This window comes from Eubalaena glacialis, chromosome 10, assembly GCF_028564815.1.
Source record: "Eubalaena glacialis isolate mEubGla1 chromosome 10, mEubGla1.1.hap2.+ XY, whole genome shotgun sequence".
Taxonomy (NCBI): domain Eukaryota; kingdom Metazoa; phylum Chordata; class Mammalia; order Artiodactyla; family Balaenidae; genus Eubalaena; species Eubalaena glacialis.
This window is the reverse complement of record NC_083725.1, coordinates 57561629-57578433: the sequence shown is the minus strand read 5'-3', so window position 1 is coordinate 57578433 and position 16805 is coordinate 57561629. Positions and strand designations below refer to the sequence as shown.

General features: G+C 40.0%; 1 protein-coding gene across 1 annotated transcript in view; it reads left to right on the top strand.

The window, feature by feature from the left end:
- Positions 1-16805, top strand: part of CCDC83 (coiled-coil domain containing 83) — a 41588-nt gene that overhangs the window by 11707 nt on the left and 13076 nt on the right. The window contains exons 3-6 of the mRNA XM_061202764.1: positions 642-804; positions 4182-4349; positions 12480-12571; positions 15721-15789. Of these exons, the coding sequence (XP_061058747.1) occupies positions 642-804; positions 4182-4349; positions 12480-12571; positions 15721-15789 (492 nt within the window). The remainder of the gene's footprint in view (positions 1-641; positions 805-4181; positions 4350-12479; positions 12572-15720; positions 15790-16805) is intronic.

Genomic DNA, 16805 nt, shown 5'->3' with positions numbered 1-16805 from the left:
GTGAGGATTAAAACTTAAAGGGAGGCTAAGAAAATTACAAGGAAAAGGTATTAAGTTCATACACAGTAAAATATCTCTACATATACATAATAAGCTAGCAAGGGCAAGAATAAACTCTAAGTTGATTAAATAAGAAACTTGGAAACATAGGTGGGATATTCACAAAAGGAACACAGTCCATACTTCAGGTGTGGAGTATTGAAATAGTAACCATCACCCCAGAACAAGAGAATTAGGGTCATATATATCCCTAGTGTCTAGAAGACTACCTGGCATATGGTAGATGCCCCATAAATATTAACTAAATGAACGATGCTTCCTAGAAAAGAAAGGTGTTTGTGGGAGTTGAAGAAACTGACCTCTGAAATCTAATTTTAATGTTCACCGATCCTATGATAGTGTGATAGACTGGCAGATTAATAACGCAGGTTTTAATATGTAACTTTCTCTTCAGTGATTACTGTATTGATGGGTTTAATTTTGAGTCTTCCATATTCCATATGTTCTTTAGAGATGTTATTGAATAACTTATTTCATTAAATATCTCTCATTTTGCAAACCTCAATGTGTAACTCTATTTGAGGGAAATCAATGGAAATACTTCAGCAGATGTAATTAACAACTGTTGATATTCATGACAGAATAAACGCTTAAAGGATGAACAGATTTGGCACATAAGGAACCTACTAAAGGAACTGAGTGAAGAGAACTCAGAGGGATTAGCAGTTGTAACAAGAGAGGAAGTTGAAAAAGCAATGAAGGAAAAATGGAAGTTTGTAAGAGACCAGGAACAAAACTTGAAAGGTGATTTAGAAACTTAGAAAATTATCATAAAGCTGTATCAAGTTATTTCTTGAATGTATTAATGCTTTTGTCTCCTAATATGTTCAAAAGGCTGTGAACACATTTCAAATGACATCATCACCACAACCACAAACACATATAAGTGGACGAGAGAGGGAAATAAAGTGGGCAGAGACACTGAAGCCAAGTGAGGAGGAGGAGTAAGGGCAGTGATCAAAAACAAAGACAGAAGAAACCCCTCTGACCCTTAACACCAGACAGTATCCTGTTAGGTACCACCCTGAACTCCCTGCAATGGGGATCTGTTTTTTTTTTTTTTTGAGAAATTCTCTTGTTTCGTGTCTTCACAGGCTTCAGCCCTAGTTAAGACTTGGGAATGGTAAGGTGAGTGTAACCATGAGGCTTCCTCCCCACCCCCAATATCTCTAAGGGAGCTAAGCCCCCTCTTTAGATGGGGAAAGAGGGATTAGAATTGGAAAAGGGGAAGTTTGTAGGACATGGATAGAAATGATGCTGGTACAGAAGATGAAGGACCCAGGACATAGTCTTGTCATGGGCTCAGGAAGTACCAGGGTTCTGAGGGTAAGTCACACACAGTTTTGACACGTGCATTAAAAAAAAAAAAAAAATCCTATCCCTTCATCATAAACTTGCTGCTCAGATTTCTAAAACTTTTGCCAGAACCTCTATAAATACCATCTCAGCTAGGAGGCTGGATAACAAGGGAGAGACTTGAGTGCTCTCAGGAAGCAGTATTAGAATCTGAGAGGCGAAAAAAGGGACTAGATTTTCTTGAGGTTCCCCAAGCATTTTAGAGAGCCTCCTTACCCAAGCGCTTGGCGCAGAGCAGGCATTCCATTTGTAGATATTTGTTATTTTGAAAGAAATAGTTACCAACACCAAAGGTCAATCAGCAAATTTCATTTTTAGGGGGTCTCTAAAACTTTCCCATAAGCCTCCTCCTGCCAAGTCCCTGTGTGGGCAACAGTGATGTCATGAGGTGGTAGATGTATTTCCTGGTAGGGCTCCTGTCTAGGAGAGTTCTGCGTATGTTCGGAAGGAATGCTTTAAGAAGTCACACCCTGGACATGGGTGTGAGACCAAAGCAGATACTTAGATGTGCTCACTAAACTGCCTTCAAAGGGAATGGGCCTGGTTAGTTAAGGTGTGCCTGTCTGTGGTTTGGGCTGAGTGCTGGGGTATGTGTGTCATACAAGACTGGGGACGTGCTGGGTGACTAAGAACAGGAGGGCTGGGCATGTGCAGTGGTCCAAGGAAGAAAGAAGCCCACAGATGCTGAGGAAGAGAGGGAAAGAGAGAACAGATGTGTCTACAAAGGATCTCTGAGGCAGTGACATTTTGTACCAGGTAGTCCGTCACTTTCAACTCAGTTTGGTTCGTGGAGCATCAGCTGGAGCTTCAGCTGGCCGCCTGTGATAGTGCAGAACCTCAGAGCCCCATCCGGACCTGCTGAATCAGAACCTGCATTTGGACGGGATCCTAGGGGAGTCCTGTGCACAGTGAAGTTTGAGAAGTGCTGACAAAACTCCCTTCTCCCAATGTTTAGTTAGGACTCTTTCAGTTGCAAGGATAAAAATCCAATCCAAACCAGTCCAAGCATAAAGAAGATGTTAATTTTTTCATGTAACCAAACAGAAAAGGCAGGGTGCTACTGACCTGGACCCAGAGCCTCACATGCTGTCAGGTCTCAGCATTTTTTTTTTAATTTCCCTCTCTTGCTCCCCCTCTCTCCCCCTTCATCACCCTCCCTCTTTTTCCCCCACCTCCTCCCCCTCCACCCGCTGCTCCTCTTACCCGTCTTCTCTCTCTGCCTTCCCGCTGAAAGTTGGCTCCTTTTTCTGAGAATGTTCTCCCCGTGAGGCTGGAATTCTGACCAGAGACACCTCTGAACTTACATCCTTATAACCTCAAAGTGGAGACAAAAGAGACATGTTTTCCACCAGTGAAGATACTTCTAGGGAAGGACTCCGAGCATTTGCCTAGCTTGGGGCACCTGCTCAGCCCTGGATCAATCCCTAAAACCGGGAGAAGGGGCGACTGTAATCGGTCTACTTATATGACAAGGGACAGGAGACATGTGTTACTAGAAGGGAAGGGAGAGAGGGGTTCTGGGAAAGTAGATCAACAGCCACTACACCCCCCTCTCTTTCAAAGGCTTCAGTGACATCCATCAACCCTCCCCACAAAGACTGAACATGGTGCAGGGCTGAGACAGAAGCAGTCTGCCCACATCGGAGGACAGCTGATCACTGGGGTGCAGTGTTCTTAATTGTTTAATGATAACAACAAGTACCATTTGTTAAGGGAGCTTAAAATATATTATCTTATATTCTTAATATATTAAGTATATATTAAAATATATATATTAAAAATATATTATTATCATGTCTTGGAAAAAGACATGTCTGGAGTCCTTCCGGACCTTTGGACTGAAGAACATCTCTCTGGCCTGAATGGAATGCTTCAGTCATAAACGTCTATTGAGCACCACCTAATTGCCAGACTCTGTGCTAAGTGCTGGGTTGACAGAGATGAATAAGATTTGGTCTTGCCCTCAGGGGCTCTCAAACAAGATGGTGCATGGTAGTGAGCCAAATAGTCATTCAGTTCATTGGACCTGGCTTTTTGTAATGCTGCCTTTTCCAGAATATTTAGCAGCATGATACTCTGCCTAAAGATTGAGTAGAATATCATGTGTAGTAAGTACACCAGGGCAAACTGAAAGTTTATATGGTTGAGACGGCTCCATATTTGTACATACTTAACTGGGGAACTTATCTTTCACTCTGAAGTCTTACTGTGTGGGGTTAGGGGAAGGCAGGTTATTATGACTATCATATGCTATCATTTCACACAAGGGAAGCTCAAACAATTGAACTTTAAATGATGGAATCAAACAACTTACCTACAAAAATGGTCACCAAGTACTGTGGAAGGATGTTAAGTTGAAATCACTTTGCCCAGACACATAATGACCAGAAAAATGACAATTTACTAATAAAAAGTATATGCGACATACTATATTGTACAAAACAGGACACTTATCAAGCTATCACAGGCATAATTTAAACTTGTGGGTCCCTAGGCATATAGGTTGATTGCATGTTACAGCTCTCAATCACAGCCCCAAACCACACAACTACTTTATAATTGGAAGTTTAATTTTACTTAGATTTTGAATCATGAGGGATAAACAATAGTTTGAATAGTTTAGATTTCCCTAAATTATAGATATAAAATAGTATGTATGAGTTGATATTTTCATATCAGACCTTAACTTCACAAAAACAGATTGCAACATACAATGGTTGCAAGGACAATAGAAATGACACACAGTCTTGATTTTCTTTCAACAGATATGCACATCCAAATAAATAACGCTGAGAAACTATTTCTTGAGAAACTCAGTGAGAAAGAATATTGGGAGGAGTACAAGAATGTAGGGAGTGAACAACATGCTAAACTCATTACCTCCTTACAGAATGACATCAACAGAGTTAAAGAGAATGCTGAGAAAATGTCAGGTCAGTTGCAAGAGAGCTGGTTCAGAGTCAATAAAAAAATCTTTCAAGGGCAGACATTTGGTGGAAGAAAGAAACGGGTACCGCCTGAATCATCCGTTACTCTCAGCTGTCAGCAAAAGCACTATGAGCCTAAGGATTAGGTGAAGGAAGTAAAGAAACTATCCCAGGACCACCTATGAAACTGAGAAGGGGAAGTAAAGGGATGCGAGTGTGTGCCTATGTGCGTGTAGAAACCCTGCAACCGACTTTGAGAAAGAAGCTTCATTCAGTGGGTGGTGTCTGCATGCTCTCACACCTGGGTCTGGGCCAATTCCACCAAGGCGGGAGGGTCCTGGGAAGGGGTTATATTAGAGAAGGAATTCACCTGAGGCAAGCTAAGGCAACCCACCCAGGCTGGACAACCAGAATCGTTAGAGAAAAATGGCCAAGTAAATGCTAAGTTGCAGTCGGGAAAGAAACTGGAGAGCAAACGTGAGACAGGAAGTGAAGAGGGTATGGAGCAAGATGGCATCAGGCATAATGAATCTTAACCAGGATCAGATCTGGGAACCATGAGGCCAGCTGTCTGTCACTGAGGCATAGTGGCTTAAAAGAGCACCAGAGACTCAGAGACAAGAAAGTCCTAGGGCAGAACAAACAGGAGAAATCTGGCCTGAAAGAACACTGTGGGTGGATGGCAGTTCTGAGCCCAGCTGGTAATGGGTGCCCTGTTTTGTGGAAGGAGCATTCATTCGGGGTCGTTCCCACTATCCCCTCTGAGGCTCTGTCCAGTCAGTCTGCTTCTAGACCAATTTTAATGTAAGTTTCTCAGCTCAGGGCCTCTGTACCACAGTGGTAGTGTAAATTTGGCCCCAAATCAGTCTGGACTTACAGTTACAATTTTTCAAAAGGTTCTCCTCCCCAAAAGAAGAAAGTAAGAGTGACACCCTCCTACCCCTGTCAATCCCCCAGCCACTGAGATCCTTTCTCTAGATAAAAACACTATTACCAGTTCCTTATGTAACCTTTCAGAAAGAGTCCGTGCATGTTTCAGTATATACATATATGTCACAAGCAGCATGCCACAGATGCAATTTTTCACTTGCTCTTTCATGTAACAATATGGACATCCTTATAGATGAGTACATATTAATACTTCCTCATCCTCCCAATGGCTACTTTGTTTTGTTGTACCATAGTTTTTTAAAGTCCCCTACTCGTAAGCATTTAGGTTGTTTCCCATCATTTACTATTACAAATAATACTGCAGTGACTATCCTTACACAATCTCATTTTACTGCGATGAATACCCTTGTATGTATGTAATTTCATTTATGTGTCTCTCTAAAGGGAAATGGCTGGCCCAAACAGCCTGTTCATTTTTACACTGATAGGCATGGCCCTGTGTAGAGGTTGTACCAAGTGTACTCTGGCTGGTGGTGGTGAGGATGTCTGTTTTCCCACTTCTTCAACAACAGGGGATGTGATCCACCTCTTTGTTCTTTGCCAGTCTTATAGGTAGAAAATGGTATCTCACTGTAGCTTTAATTTCCATTTCTCTTACTATAAGCAACAGTGAATATCTTTTTATAAGTTCAAGAACCATATGAATTTCCTTTGTGTTCACATCTTTGCCCATTTTTCTATCGTGCTGTGGAGCTCTTTACATTTCAAGGAAATTAGCTCTTTAACTGTGATATAAGATGCAAATATTTTTCCCATTTGTCATTAGTCTTTTGTTTATGCAGTGTTTGTATGAGGAAATTTTAGTTTTATAGTGCCCAATTTATCACTTTGATTTTATGATTTCTGACATTACAAGTACATTCTCTAATATTTTCTTCTAGAATTTTTTATGGCTTCATTTTTATATTTAATCTCATTTTATATTTAATCTCATTTTATATTTAATTTGATTTTTTGGTGTGAGATAGGAAACCAACCTTATTTTTTGCCAGATGGCTTTCCAGTTGTCCCAACATCACTTATTAAATAAGCCATTTTTACCCTATGATCCAAAATGCTAACTTTATCACACTTTCATTTCCCACGTGTATTTGGATCTCTTTCTGTCTTTTCTATTCTGTTCCATGGATCTATGTATTTGTGCAACAATACCACACTTTAAAAATTGTTACTGTTCTAGTATGTTTAAAATACTTTTTCCAGCATTCTTTTATTTTATGGTTTTTAAGTAGGAAGAATGATCTCATATAAACTTAACCCGTTATCCTGATTAGAAATTTGGATGATTTCTTTGAGCTGAAAATTTCATGCTATTGTATCCAACATTGGGGTGGGGGTAATAACATTTATATGCTGCTTGTTGAGCCTTGGTGTATAGTCAGTTTTAAGTGTCATGGGATAATGGCTGTTATGGGCTTACCTTATTTGCCAATAGTTTTAGGCACTTCTCCTAACCATGCAGCAGCAATTCTGCCTGGGGATGATTAAAGCACCTTGGGGGCCACTACCTGGGCACAATGAATATGAGTAGAACTCCTAAATTAATTTATCTGAAGTCTTACTACCACCATCTCTTCTTTTCCTCTCACCTCTCTCCTTCTTCCATGACTTTTCTAGAATTCTCCTCCCACACCCACGATCATGGAGTTTGTGTTAGCTAGACTGCTTTAATTGCAAGGAACAAGTACTTTAGTAGAAAGGGGCTTTATTGTAAGTGAAACATGATATTAAAATAAAACTTTTTTAGTCTCAGTTTAAACCTGGTTGTCTATATAATGGATACCACATTTCAAAGTAAAGTGAGATATAGCCAGGCAGACTGCCAATATGATGAGGCAGAAAACTGGTGTCACACCTTCAACCACTGAATTCCAGTCTATAAAAGAAGTTGAGGAAGCCATGAAAAGACTGTTGGAAATAAGGGGACAGTTTTTGGAAAGAGCTCTTGGTGTGCTGTAAGTTGTACACAGTCCCCCAAAGGGGCAGGTGAAGGGTAATTCCTCCTTCATCTCAAATCAAGACGGAAGGTCTTTAAAGGAAATTCTTCAGATGTTCAACACGTGTTCCCTGCAGTTTGGGGTGGTGGGGGGGGGGACATTGAGATCTAGTTTATGACTCATCCCTGAAAAAAATCTATGGGATAAGTGGCTGACTAGGAAACTGTTCTAACATCAGAGCAAAGAAGAGGTAGGCGGCTGCTGCCCTGGGCTGGGCCTGTGTCTTAGTCCATTCAGGCCTCTATAACAAAGTACCATAGACTGGGTGTCTTACAAATGACAGAAATTTATTTCTCACAGTTCTGGAGGCTGGGAAGTCAAGATCAAGTCACTGACAGATTGGGTGCCCCGTGAGAGCTTGCTTCCTGGTTCATAGATGCCTTCTTTTTGCTGTAACCTCATGTAGTGAAAGGGCGAGGCAGCTCTCTGGGGTCTCTATCATAAGGGCACTAATTCCATGCATGAGGGTTCCACCCTCCTGACCTAATGACCACCCAAACACCAGTACATTGGGGATTAGGTTTCAATCTAAGAATCTGGGGTGGGGCACGGGGCGGGGGCGGTCACAGACTTTCAGCCTGTAGCAGCCTGCACTTCCAGAGTTTGTTGTGGCAAAGCGAGAAGGAGTGTTTCCTGTGGACCAGTTGTGAAAGAGAGCTGGTAGGCAGTCATGTTAAATCTTGCCTGAGGGCTGATGAGAGGGGCCATGGTGCCCCCAAAGAGAAAGAGGAGCCTGTCTATGTGGGAGGGAGGAGGAAACTGAGACACAGAGGCCAAAGGAAGAGTCATTAGCCAACCTCCAAGGGCAGTATTCCCCCTGTATCAAGGGCATGCAGGTGAAATATAAGTAGCAATGGGGGAGGCGGTCCTCCGGAGAACCTACAAAAACCACCCCCAAGAGAGGAGAATCATTCTTAAATGCTAACTAGACCCAGAAAATGGGACATCAGCTTGAGATAGTATCAGTCAAGTGAGTGCTTTCCTGTACCTTTCAGGCTCCCCTTCAGCCCTGAGGGAGAAGGCATAGAAGTTCAAGTCAGAGGAAATGGTAGTAGGTTTAAGCTAGGAAGGGAACAGCCATAACTTTGAATGAAGCTTAAAATTTAGATTATTTTAAAGACTAGACATATTAATTTCTGATTGGAAGATATTTTATTATCACAAAGGAACCAGAAAAGTCATAGAATTGCCATGTATCTTACTGAGAGAGAGCTACTAGCCTCACAGTATGAATTTTAAAGGCAAGAGAGAAAAATAAGGTTTCTTGATGTCCCATGATCATGTTTGTTGGATGTAACACTTGTATTGAAGAATGGGAGGACTGAAGATGGAAACAGAAGGCCATCAGATCAGTGGTGGCTCTAGGGATGCTCCTCCCTACATTTGTCACTCATGGTCTGTGACTGTCCCTCTTGTGGCACCTCTGCTTTGCTCTTTGTGCCTGTCCCCATTCTCTTCTTGCTTCCCACAGACCATTTCTTGCAGTATTCTCCAGCCCAGATTCTGAAAAGAGCCGGTGTCATCACCTACCTAGTCAAAGGTGACCAAAGACCTTCGTCCGTGCCTCCTCATGGGTCATCAGTTGGCCCCAGCACAAACCATTCTTTGGTCAGCTGTCCAACCTATCTTATTCAGTAGCCACCCTGAGCCCTGGGGGCATGGGGAGGAAGCACCTGGAGCTGCTTCCCTGAACTTCTGCTAGAAGGAGATGTCGGGATATTGGGTGTAGAAAACACAGTCACTGATATACCCAGGACAAGGCTCTTTCTCTCAATAAAAGGAAAGGGAACCTTAGATTAGGCCCAGGAACAGAGTAAGTATGGGGTTATTACAAATCATCAGATATTAGAGTCACAGAGAGTTTTTACTTTTGTCCTTGACCAGGTGCATGGGGCAGGGATCCTGAAAAGTTTCTTTGTGCACTACCAGTGAGTTAAAAGACTTGGGTTCATGTCCACCTCTTTGAATGCTAATTTCCTCGCCTGTAAACTGAGAGTACCTCAGAGATCTCCAAGAGAACTCACAGTCCCAGCACCTGCTTTTCTATACCTTATCTCATCCAACTCTTACAAGTTCCTTTGAGTTGGATACCATTGTGCCCAGTTTAAAGATGAGGAAACAGAGGCCTGGAGAAGTTAATTGCCTTAACTAAACTCACAGATTCAGTAAGCAGTGGAAATGGGATTTGAACACAGGTGTGTGTCAGACCCAAACCCTTACGCTTCAAATAGTCCTCCCAGCTCTGTGATGCAGCGAGGTAGGGAGGGCTCTCTAACACGCACTCTGCCTGAAGAAACTGCTACATGGCCAGTGTTGCCACCTGCCCTTGCTTGGTTTTCTCCAGAGGGGGCTCAAAGGAAGCCACCGGCACAGTGAAGCTGTGTGACACCCGGAAGTGTGTGAAGAGTGAACAGACTCCCAAAAAGCCATGGAGCAGAGCCAAAGCAGAGCCAGACACAACAAGGAAAAGAGAACAATGCAAAGCAAGCTTCAGCCTCTGAGAAGTGTGGTCAGCTTCTGAGAAGTGACCATATTAGACCGGGCATCTGAGCAGCCAGGAGTCTACAGGCACAAAGTCATAATCTCCCAAGCTCCCATTTGCAGTGTTCCAAACTTTTCTGGGTAGGAGACTTTTACATACTCCCAGTTTCTTTGGCCGTATTCACAAATGTGTGGTTAATAGTTGCTTCCTGAAGCATCATCTGAATTTCAAAGGATAACAGTGAGATTTTCACATCCTCCCTTGTGCTAGCTACTCTGCTTTTAAGAAGAAAAACAGTCCATAGAGTTGTATATGGAATTTGGAACAGAGTTGGATGTTATTATCGCTTTTTCAGTATTAACATGAGGGAGAGCTACAATTTTACCCAGAGCATATTTGGTAATCTATTTTTTATGATTTATAGCAAATAATTAATATATAATGTTATCAAGCTCCAGTTTTTATGTTTTTTTCAGATGCTAAGAATGTAAAATCCATTATAGCTCAACTCCGGATGCATTGCAACTTTTAGATTGATTGTTGTATTTTGTGCGGTAGAAATTTTAAATAAATACCTAGCATTAGTCTAGTGGACTAGATCCTGAATTGAAAAAAAAAAAAATCCATCAGAAATGAGATTGGAATGATTAAAACATTCAAGCAATTACTTTGAATGAGATTAAGAAAAATACAGGTTTTATATCTATCTATATAGATAGATAGATATACACACACATACCTACATATACATACACATACACATATATATACATATCCATATATATATACACATATATATGTGTAGGTTGGAATAATGAAGATGTCCATTTTCTTATTCTCCAGATGTCAAGTTAGACTAGACCCAAAACCCAATGAACTCTTGTTTATAAACCTCAACCACTCTTGTTCCAGCTCTGTTAGAGGTAGAAACTGATGGTTCCCAGCCCTCTTTCTGGCCACTCCACAGCCTGGGAGAGCTCGCCCCTTCCCTCCTTTGACTCTCCCTTTCCCTCACCAAAGTTGCCATTGTTTGCTGCTTCTATCCTGGCGCTGAAGGCTCAGATCACTGCCCGCCAAAGACTTGCAGTTGGCCAAAGTTCATTTTCTTCAAAATATTTTTCAGTATCTGTTGTGTTCCAGGGACTGCGGTAATAGAAAGATATGGAAGAGAAGTTTTTACACTCTGCTCAGAGTTTTCCTTGAATAGGGGAAGCAGTTATGCCAGTACAAAATACAAGGAGGGCTGAATAACTCCTGCCTAGCTCCCTGCCCTGCTTTCCAGAGCCTTAGATTGGCTCTAAACTATGGAAAGATCAGACCTGCAGATCTCCTTCCCTGTAGCCTAAGATCCTCAAGAGTTCTTAGAGTTGGCTTTGGTGGCCTTGGTCTGTGGAGAAATTTCTCCCTTTGAAACAATGTCCTAAATGGCAGCTATGTTCCACAACACTCTCAGTACAATACTACTGTTTCATTATAGAATAAGTTAAATGGGTCTCTGTGGACCAGTCCAGAAATCTAGCAACCGTAATTGTCAACATCATTTGTATGGGAAGATACTTTCTGACTTCCAAGTAATTATGCTTCAAATGTTATAAATAAAACACATCTAATGGGGACACATAACATAGATGTTATCATAAAGCACAACTAACTTTGGCGATTCTTAGATTTGGAGGGTACACTGCCCTCCTGTTGCACACTGCTGACTACCTCACTGTATTCAGTCTTTGCTCAGATGTTACCTCCTCAAAAAAGCTTTCTCTGATCACCCTATCTAAAACAGAGAATTTTAGTTTTTCTTCATCACACACCTCACCACCTGAAATATTATTCATTCGCTTCCCCACTAGGATGTACATGTCATAAGGGCAGGAGTTTTGTCTCTTATTTGGCAATATTCCCAGTGCCTTAAATAGTGTCATGCACATCAAAAGAACTTGATGATGATTTGTTGAATAAAAGAATGAACAAACTAGAGTCATTTATCCAGCTTTATTTCTCTCACTCTCTAAAGCAGCCTTCATGTCACTACATCTTGCTTTCCTTAAACAGGAGTGTTGATTATATGATCTCTCAGCATCTTTCAAGGCCCCCAATTTTACGATCCTTTGCTCTCTCAATTCTGACATTTATGATGTAAGAAAATCTGGAGAGGATAGAGAATCCTGCACTTCTTCATCTCTGTTCTCCCTTCTTGCTCTGAACCCAACTCAGAACAGGTCTACTGACTTTCACAGCCCCTCTCCTACTCTCTCTCCTTATTCTGTCTTTCCTGCCCCAGGAAACGCATGCCAAGAATATTGGGAAATTAGTTAGAAGGAGATAGATGTACAGGATGCTACTCAAGTGTGTAATCAAATCTCTTCATATTTATGTGGTAGAATCAGAAGTTGTGTGATATGAAAGGTAGACGGCTGCATAGGTACTAAAGTGTTAGAAATTCTCCCTTTGGAGAGACAATCCTTTAAAACTATGACTATTCATGAGAGAGATATCATCATAAATGAATTCACATTAAGGTGTTTGTTAGTAAATTATTGGAGCATTTCTTCTAATTGGAGGTACTAGATGCCTCAGTAAGAATGTACCTTGAAAATACAGAAAAGAAAAAGTACATAGAAAGGAGAGGTGGGGATCATGGAAAATAAAATTTATAACTTCATAGTTTTACCTAGGATCTTAAGGTTTCTAATTTTCTTTTTAAAGAACAGTATAAAATCACCCTGGAAGATGACAGAAAGAGAATAATCAGAGAAACTTTGTTGCAACTGAACCAAAAGAAGGAATGGGCCACAGAGGTATATCTCAATTTTCTTTCTTTCTTTTTTCTTTTTTTTTTTTGATAGTAGATTTTTATTCTTCTCACACAGAATTTCAAAATTTTAACTGAAATGTAGTTGATATATAATTCTTCTCACACAGAATTTCAAAATTTTAACCGAAATGTTAGTTTCAGGTGTACTACCTAGGGATTTGACATTTGCATACATTATGAAATGATCACCATGATAAGTCTCGTAACCATCTGTCCCCATACAAAGTTATTATTGACCATATTCCTTATGCTGTACATTACATCCCATGGCTTATTTATTTTATAATTGGAGGTTTGTACCTCTTAATCCCCTTCACCTATTTCACCCACCCCAAGCCCTCTCCTGTCTGTATTTGAATTTCCTTAAAAAACAAAGCTCCCCCCTCACCCCCACCGCCGACATTTCTTTCTCATGGTGTATTATAACGGTCAGGAACTTGTGTTTTGAAATTAGGCAGTTTAGTTTAAATCAGTTCTACCACTTACTGGGTGTATAAACTGAATTTATACTTGACTTTTCTGGGCTTCAGTTTCCTAATCTATAAAAAGGGGACAATAATAATATTTACCTTTAACGAATAGTATGAGGATTGATAGTGCCTCATAAGAGCAAGAGCTCAGTAAATTAATATTCAGTTATTTTAACGTATAATAATAATGGCTACAACAAATTATTAAATTAGATTTTGGATGAATTATAGGATGAAATATAATTTGTCTAAAAAGTACTTTCTTACATATGCAAACCTAAGAGAGTACACTTTACATTGCTGGAGCTTTAAAAATTGGGGATATAAAAAAATGTTTGAGATGTAATTTCCAATTCATGTTTTCTAATCTTTGTTTTGCCCCAAATGCCTGACTTTCTTTCCTTTTCACTGCCCTTCCCCTGTCTCCAGACTATCTCCTAAAACAGTGAGGTCCCTGCTGGGATTGTCTCTTTATCTGGAATATCCTTTCTTCAGAGTCATAAACGTCCCCTCTTTTCTAAAGTTCTTCACTGAATTTCAGCTGCTCTTGTTTGTTGCTTCCCTGTTGGTTCAATTGTTCTTTCAGTGTTACTATTCTACTGCATGATTTTACTGATTAACACAAATACAGAGGATGTGGAGAACTGACCAATGGTTTTGTCTGCCCATGCAATTCAGCCCCTTTGTTACTGAATATGATTAAATGGTGAAATCAACAATTAAGTAATCTGATCATAGTTAAGATGATTAAAAATGCATATGTAGATCAAATATGCTCTCAGTATGTACATTCAATATATAATGAAGACTGTTCCCAATACTGTTCCTAATATTTTACATTAAAGTCTCTCAACAATCCTGTAAGGGGAAGACTTGTTAATAAAAAGACAGAGGCACAGAGAAACTTTGTAACTTGCCCAGAGCATGTGGCAGAATAGAGATTTAAGATAGCTTCTTCAGATCATTACTCTTAATCATTACATGTACATTTTCTTTTCTCCACATAATGCCAAACACCCACACACGTGAACGAATTTTCCTCATTTTCTCCAGCCATCTTATGTGTTAACTTATAAAATCTACTACTTTTGTGCAACCTTGGCTGCTTATTGGAGTCACCTGAGAAATTTGTTTGACCCAGGTGGGTCCTGGGTCCCACCCACAGAGATGCTCATGTAATTGGCCTGGGATGTTGCCTGGGCTTTTGGATTTTTCAAAATATCCAGGAGATTCTAATGTGTAGCCAAAGCTGAAAACACTACTCTATTGTTAGTGAATTAAGCCATTAGTCAACTAAATTCAATTATGAGTGACTTCCTACTTTTGTTCAAAGAAAAAAAATTTTTTTTTTAAAGTTTATTTATTTTTGGCTGTGTTGGGTCTTTGCGGCTGCACGTGGGCTTTCTCTAGTTGCGGCGAGTGGGGGCCCCTCTTAATTGCAGTGCGCGGGCTTCTCATTGCGGTGGCTTCTCTCGTTGTGGAGCATGGGCTCTAGGCACGCGGGCTTCAGTAGTTGTGGCACGCAGGCTCAGTAGTTGTGGCACGTGGGCTCTACAGCGCAGGCTCAGTAGTTGTGGCACACGGGCTTAGTTGCTCTGCGGCATGTGGGATCTTCCCAGACCAGGGCTTGAACCCGTGTCCCCTGCGCTGGCAGGCGGATTCTTAACCACTGTGCCACCAGGGAAGCCCCAAAGAAAATTCTATGTTCAAATAAACTTTAGACTTATCAGTTGGAGCTGAAGTATAAAAATTCCTGGTTCTTAGGAAATGGAGGTTCACTCTTAGGTCAATTACCATGATTTAAAGAAAAGAAATTTACTGCACATCTTCCTACTTTAAAGACTTACACAAATTTACCCTTAACATAGTTTTAAATTATTTCAATCCATGTTTATGAACCAGAATATTTTTCTTAATTTTTCTTCTTGTGGTTATGTCCTTCAGTTCCTGTGTTTGTAGCATGGTATCCATATAAAAGTATCTCACATATAACTAGAATCTGTCATCCATTATAACGTTCCTTTGGGTGAAACTGTAAATATCTTAGTAACCGAATATGAATTTACATTTTAAGATCCTACTGATAAAATAAGGATTTTCCTGCTTGCTTTGTCTAAAATGCCTTTCTCCAGGAGACTATCTAGCTACAGCCTGCTACCCTGAAACTATTGGCTATTAGGTTTGTAAGTATGTATATTGTTATTATTGACATGCAGAAATCTTTCAAATTAAAAAGGTAGTTATATAATCTATTCATGCCTTTGCTATATGTTGAATTATGTCTGTGACCGTAAACTTGAAGAAAGTTTGATCACTGCAGTTTAACCATCTTAATTGTGGAGCAGATCAATTAATGACTGATTTCACCACGGCAGTCAGATTCCGTCACAATAGAGGCCAAATTGAATGGACAACCATTGTCCAGTTCTCTCAATCACCTGTGCTAGGCAATGTAAATCAGCAAAAACAATACAATAGGATAATAAAGAAAGAACAACTACACCAAAAGTTTTTAGGTATATTTCCAAAGTAATTGCAAAACATAATTTTAAATGATCAGATAAGTTGATTGTGTATCCCCATTGCTAAAACTGTTAAATGCTATCTATGTGTCAGCTCTTCTTTAATACAGAAAAAAAAAATTTTCTTTTTCTTTTTTTAGAATGCTATAAGGTTCATTGACAAGGGCAGCTATCGAGAGATCTGGGAGAATGACTGGCTCAAAAAAGAGGTAAGTGGAATTTTTAGAAACAAAAACAATTTCTTCTTTCTCATTTTTTTGAACTGGAAATGACTTTTATTTATGAGCTGAAGTCATGGGAAAAGCATCGAACCGTGACTGACTGAGGTAAAATGAAATTCAAGTGGAGTCCTAATACTATTACAAGTTGTTACTCAATGAACACCATAAATAATCTCAATAATAACCAGAAATCATTTTTGGTGTTACAATTCATACAATATACTCAAGTGTGCAAAGCTTCTTTATGTCCTAAAACTGATCTGGCCTTCCTCTGGACCCTACTTCCTCATGGGTGATGGGAGCAAGGTTTAAGGATCATTTTAACTTCATTCTCTGTTGTTTTAAATTGCCTCTTTAGGTATTCAAATTGGTAGGGAAGAGGTAAAGTTGTCATTATATGCAGATGACATGATACTATATATAGAAAACCCTAAAGACTGCACACAAAAACTACTAGAACTGACAAATGAATTCAGCAAGGTAGCAGGATACAAGATTAACATACAGAAACGGGTTGTATTTCTTCACACTAACAATGAAATATCACAAAGGGAATGCAAACAAACAATCTCTTTTAAAATTGCACCAAAAAATAAAAATAAAATACTTAGGAATAAACCTCATCAAGGAGGTGAAAGACATATGCTGAGAACTACAAAACATTAATACAGGAAACTGAAGATGATTCAAAGAAATGGAAAGATACCTCATGCTCTTAGATTGGAAGAATTAATATTGTTAAAATGGCCATACCACCCAAAGCAATCTACAGACTTAATGCAATCCTTATCGAATTACCCTTGACATTTTTCACAGAACCAGAACAAATAATCCTATAATTTATGTGGAACCATAAAAGACCCAGAATTGCCAAAGCAATCCTGAGGAAAAAGAACAAAGCAGGAGGCATAACCCTCCCAGACTTCAGAGAATACTACAAATCTACAGTAATCAAAACAGTCTGGTATTGGCACAAAAACAGACCTGTGGATCAATGGAACAGA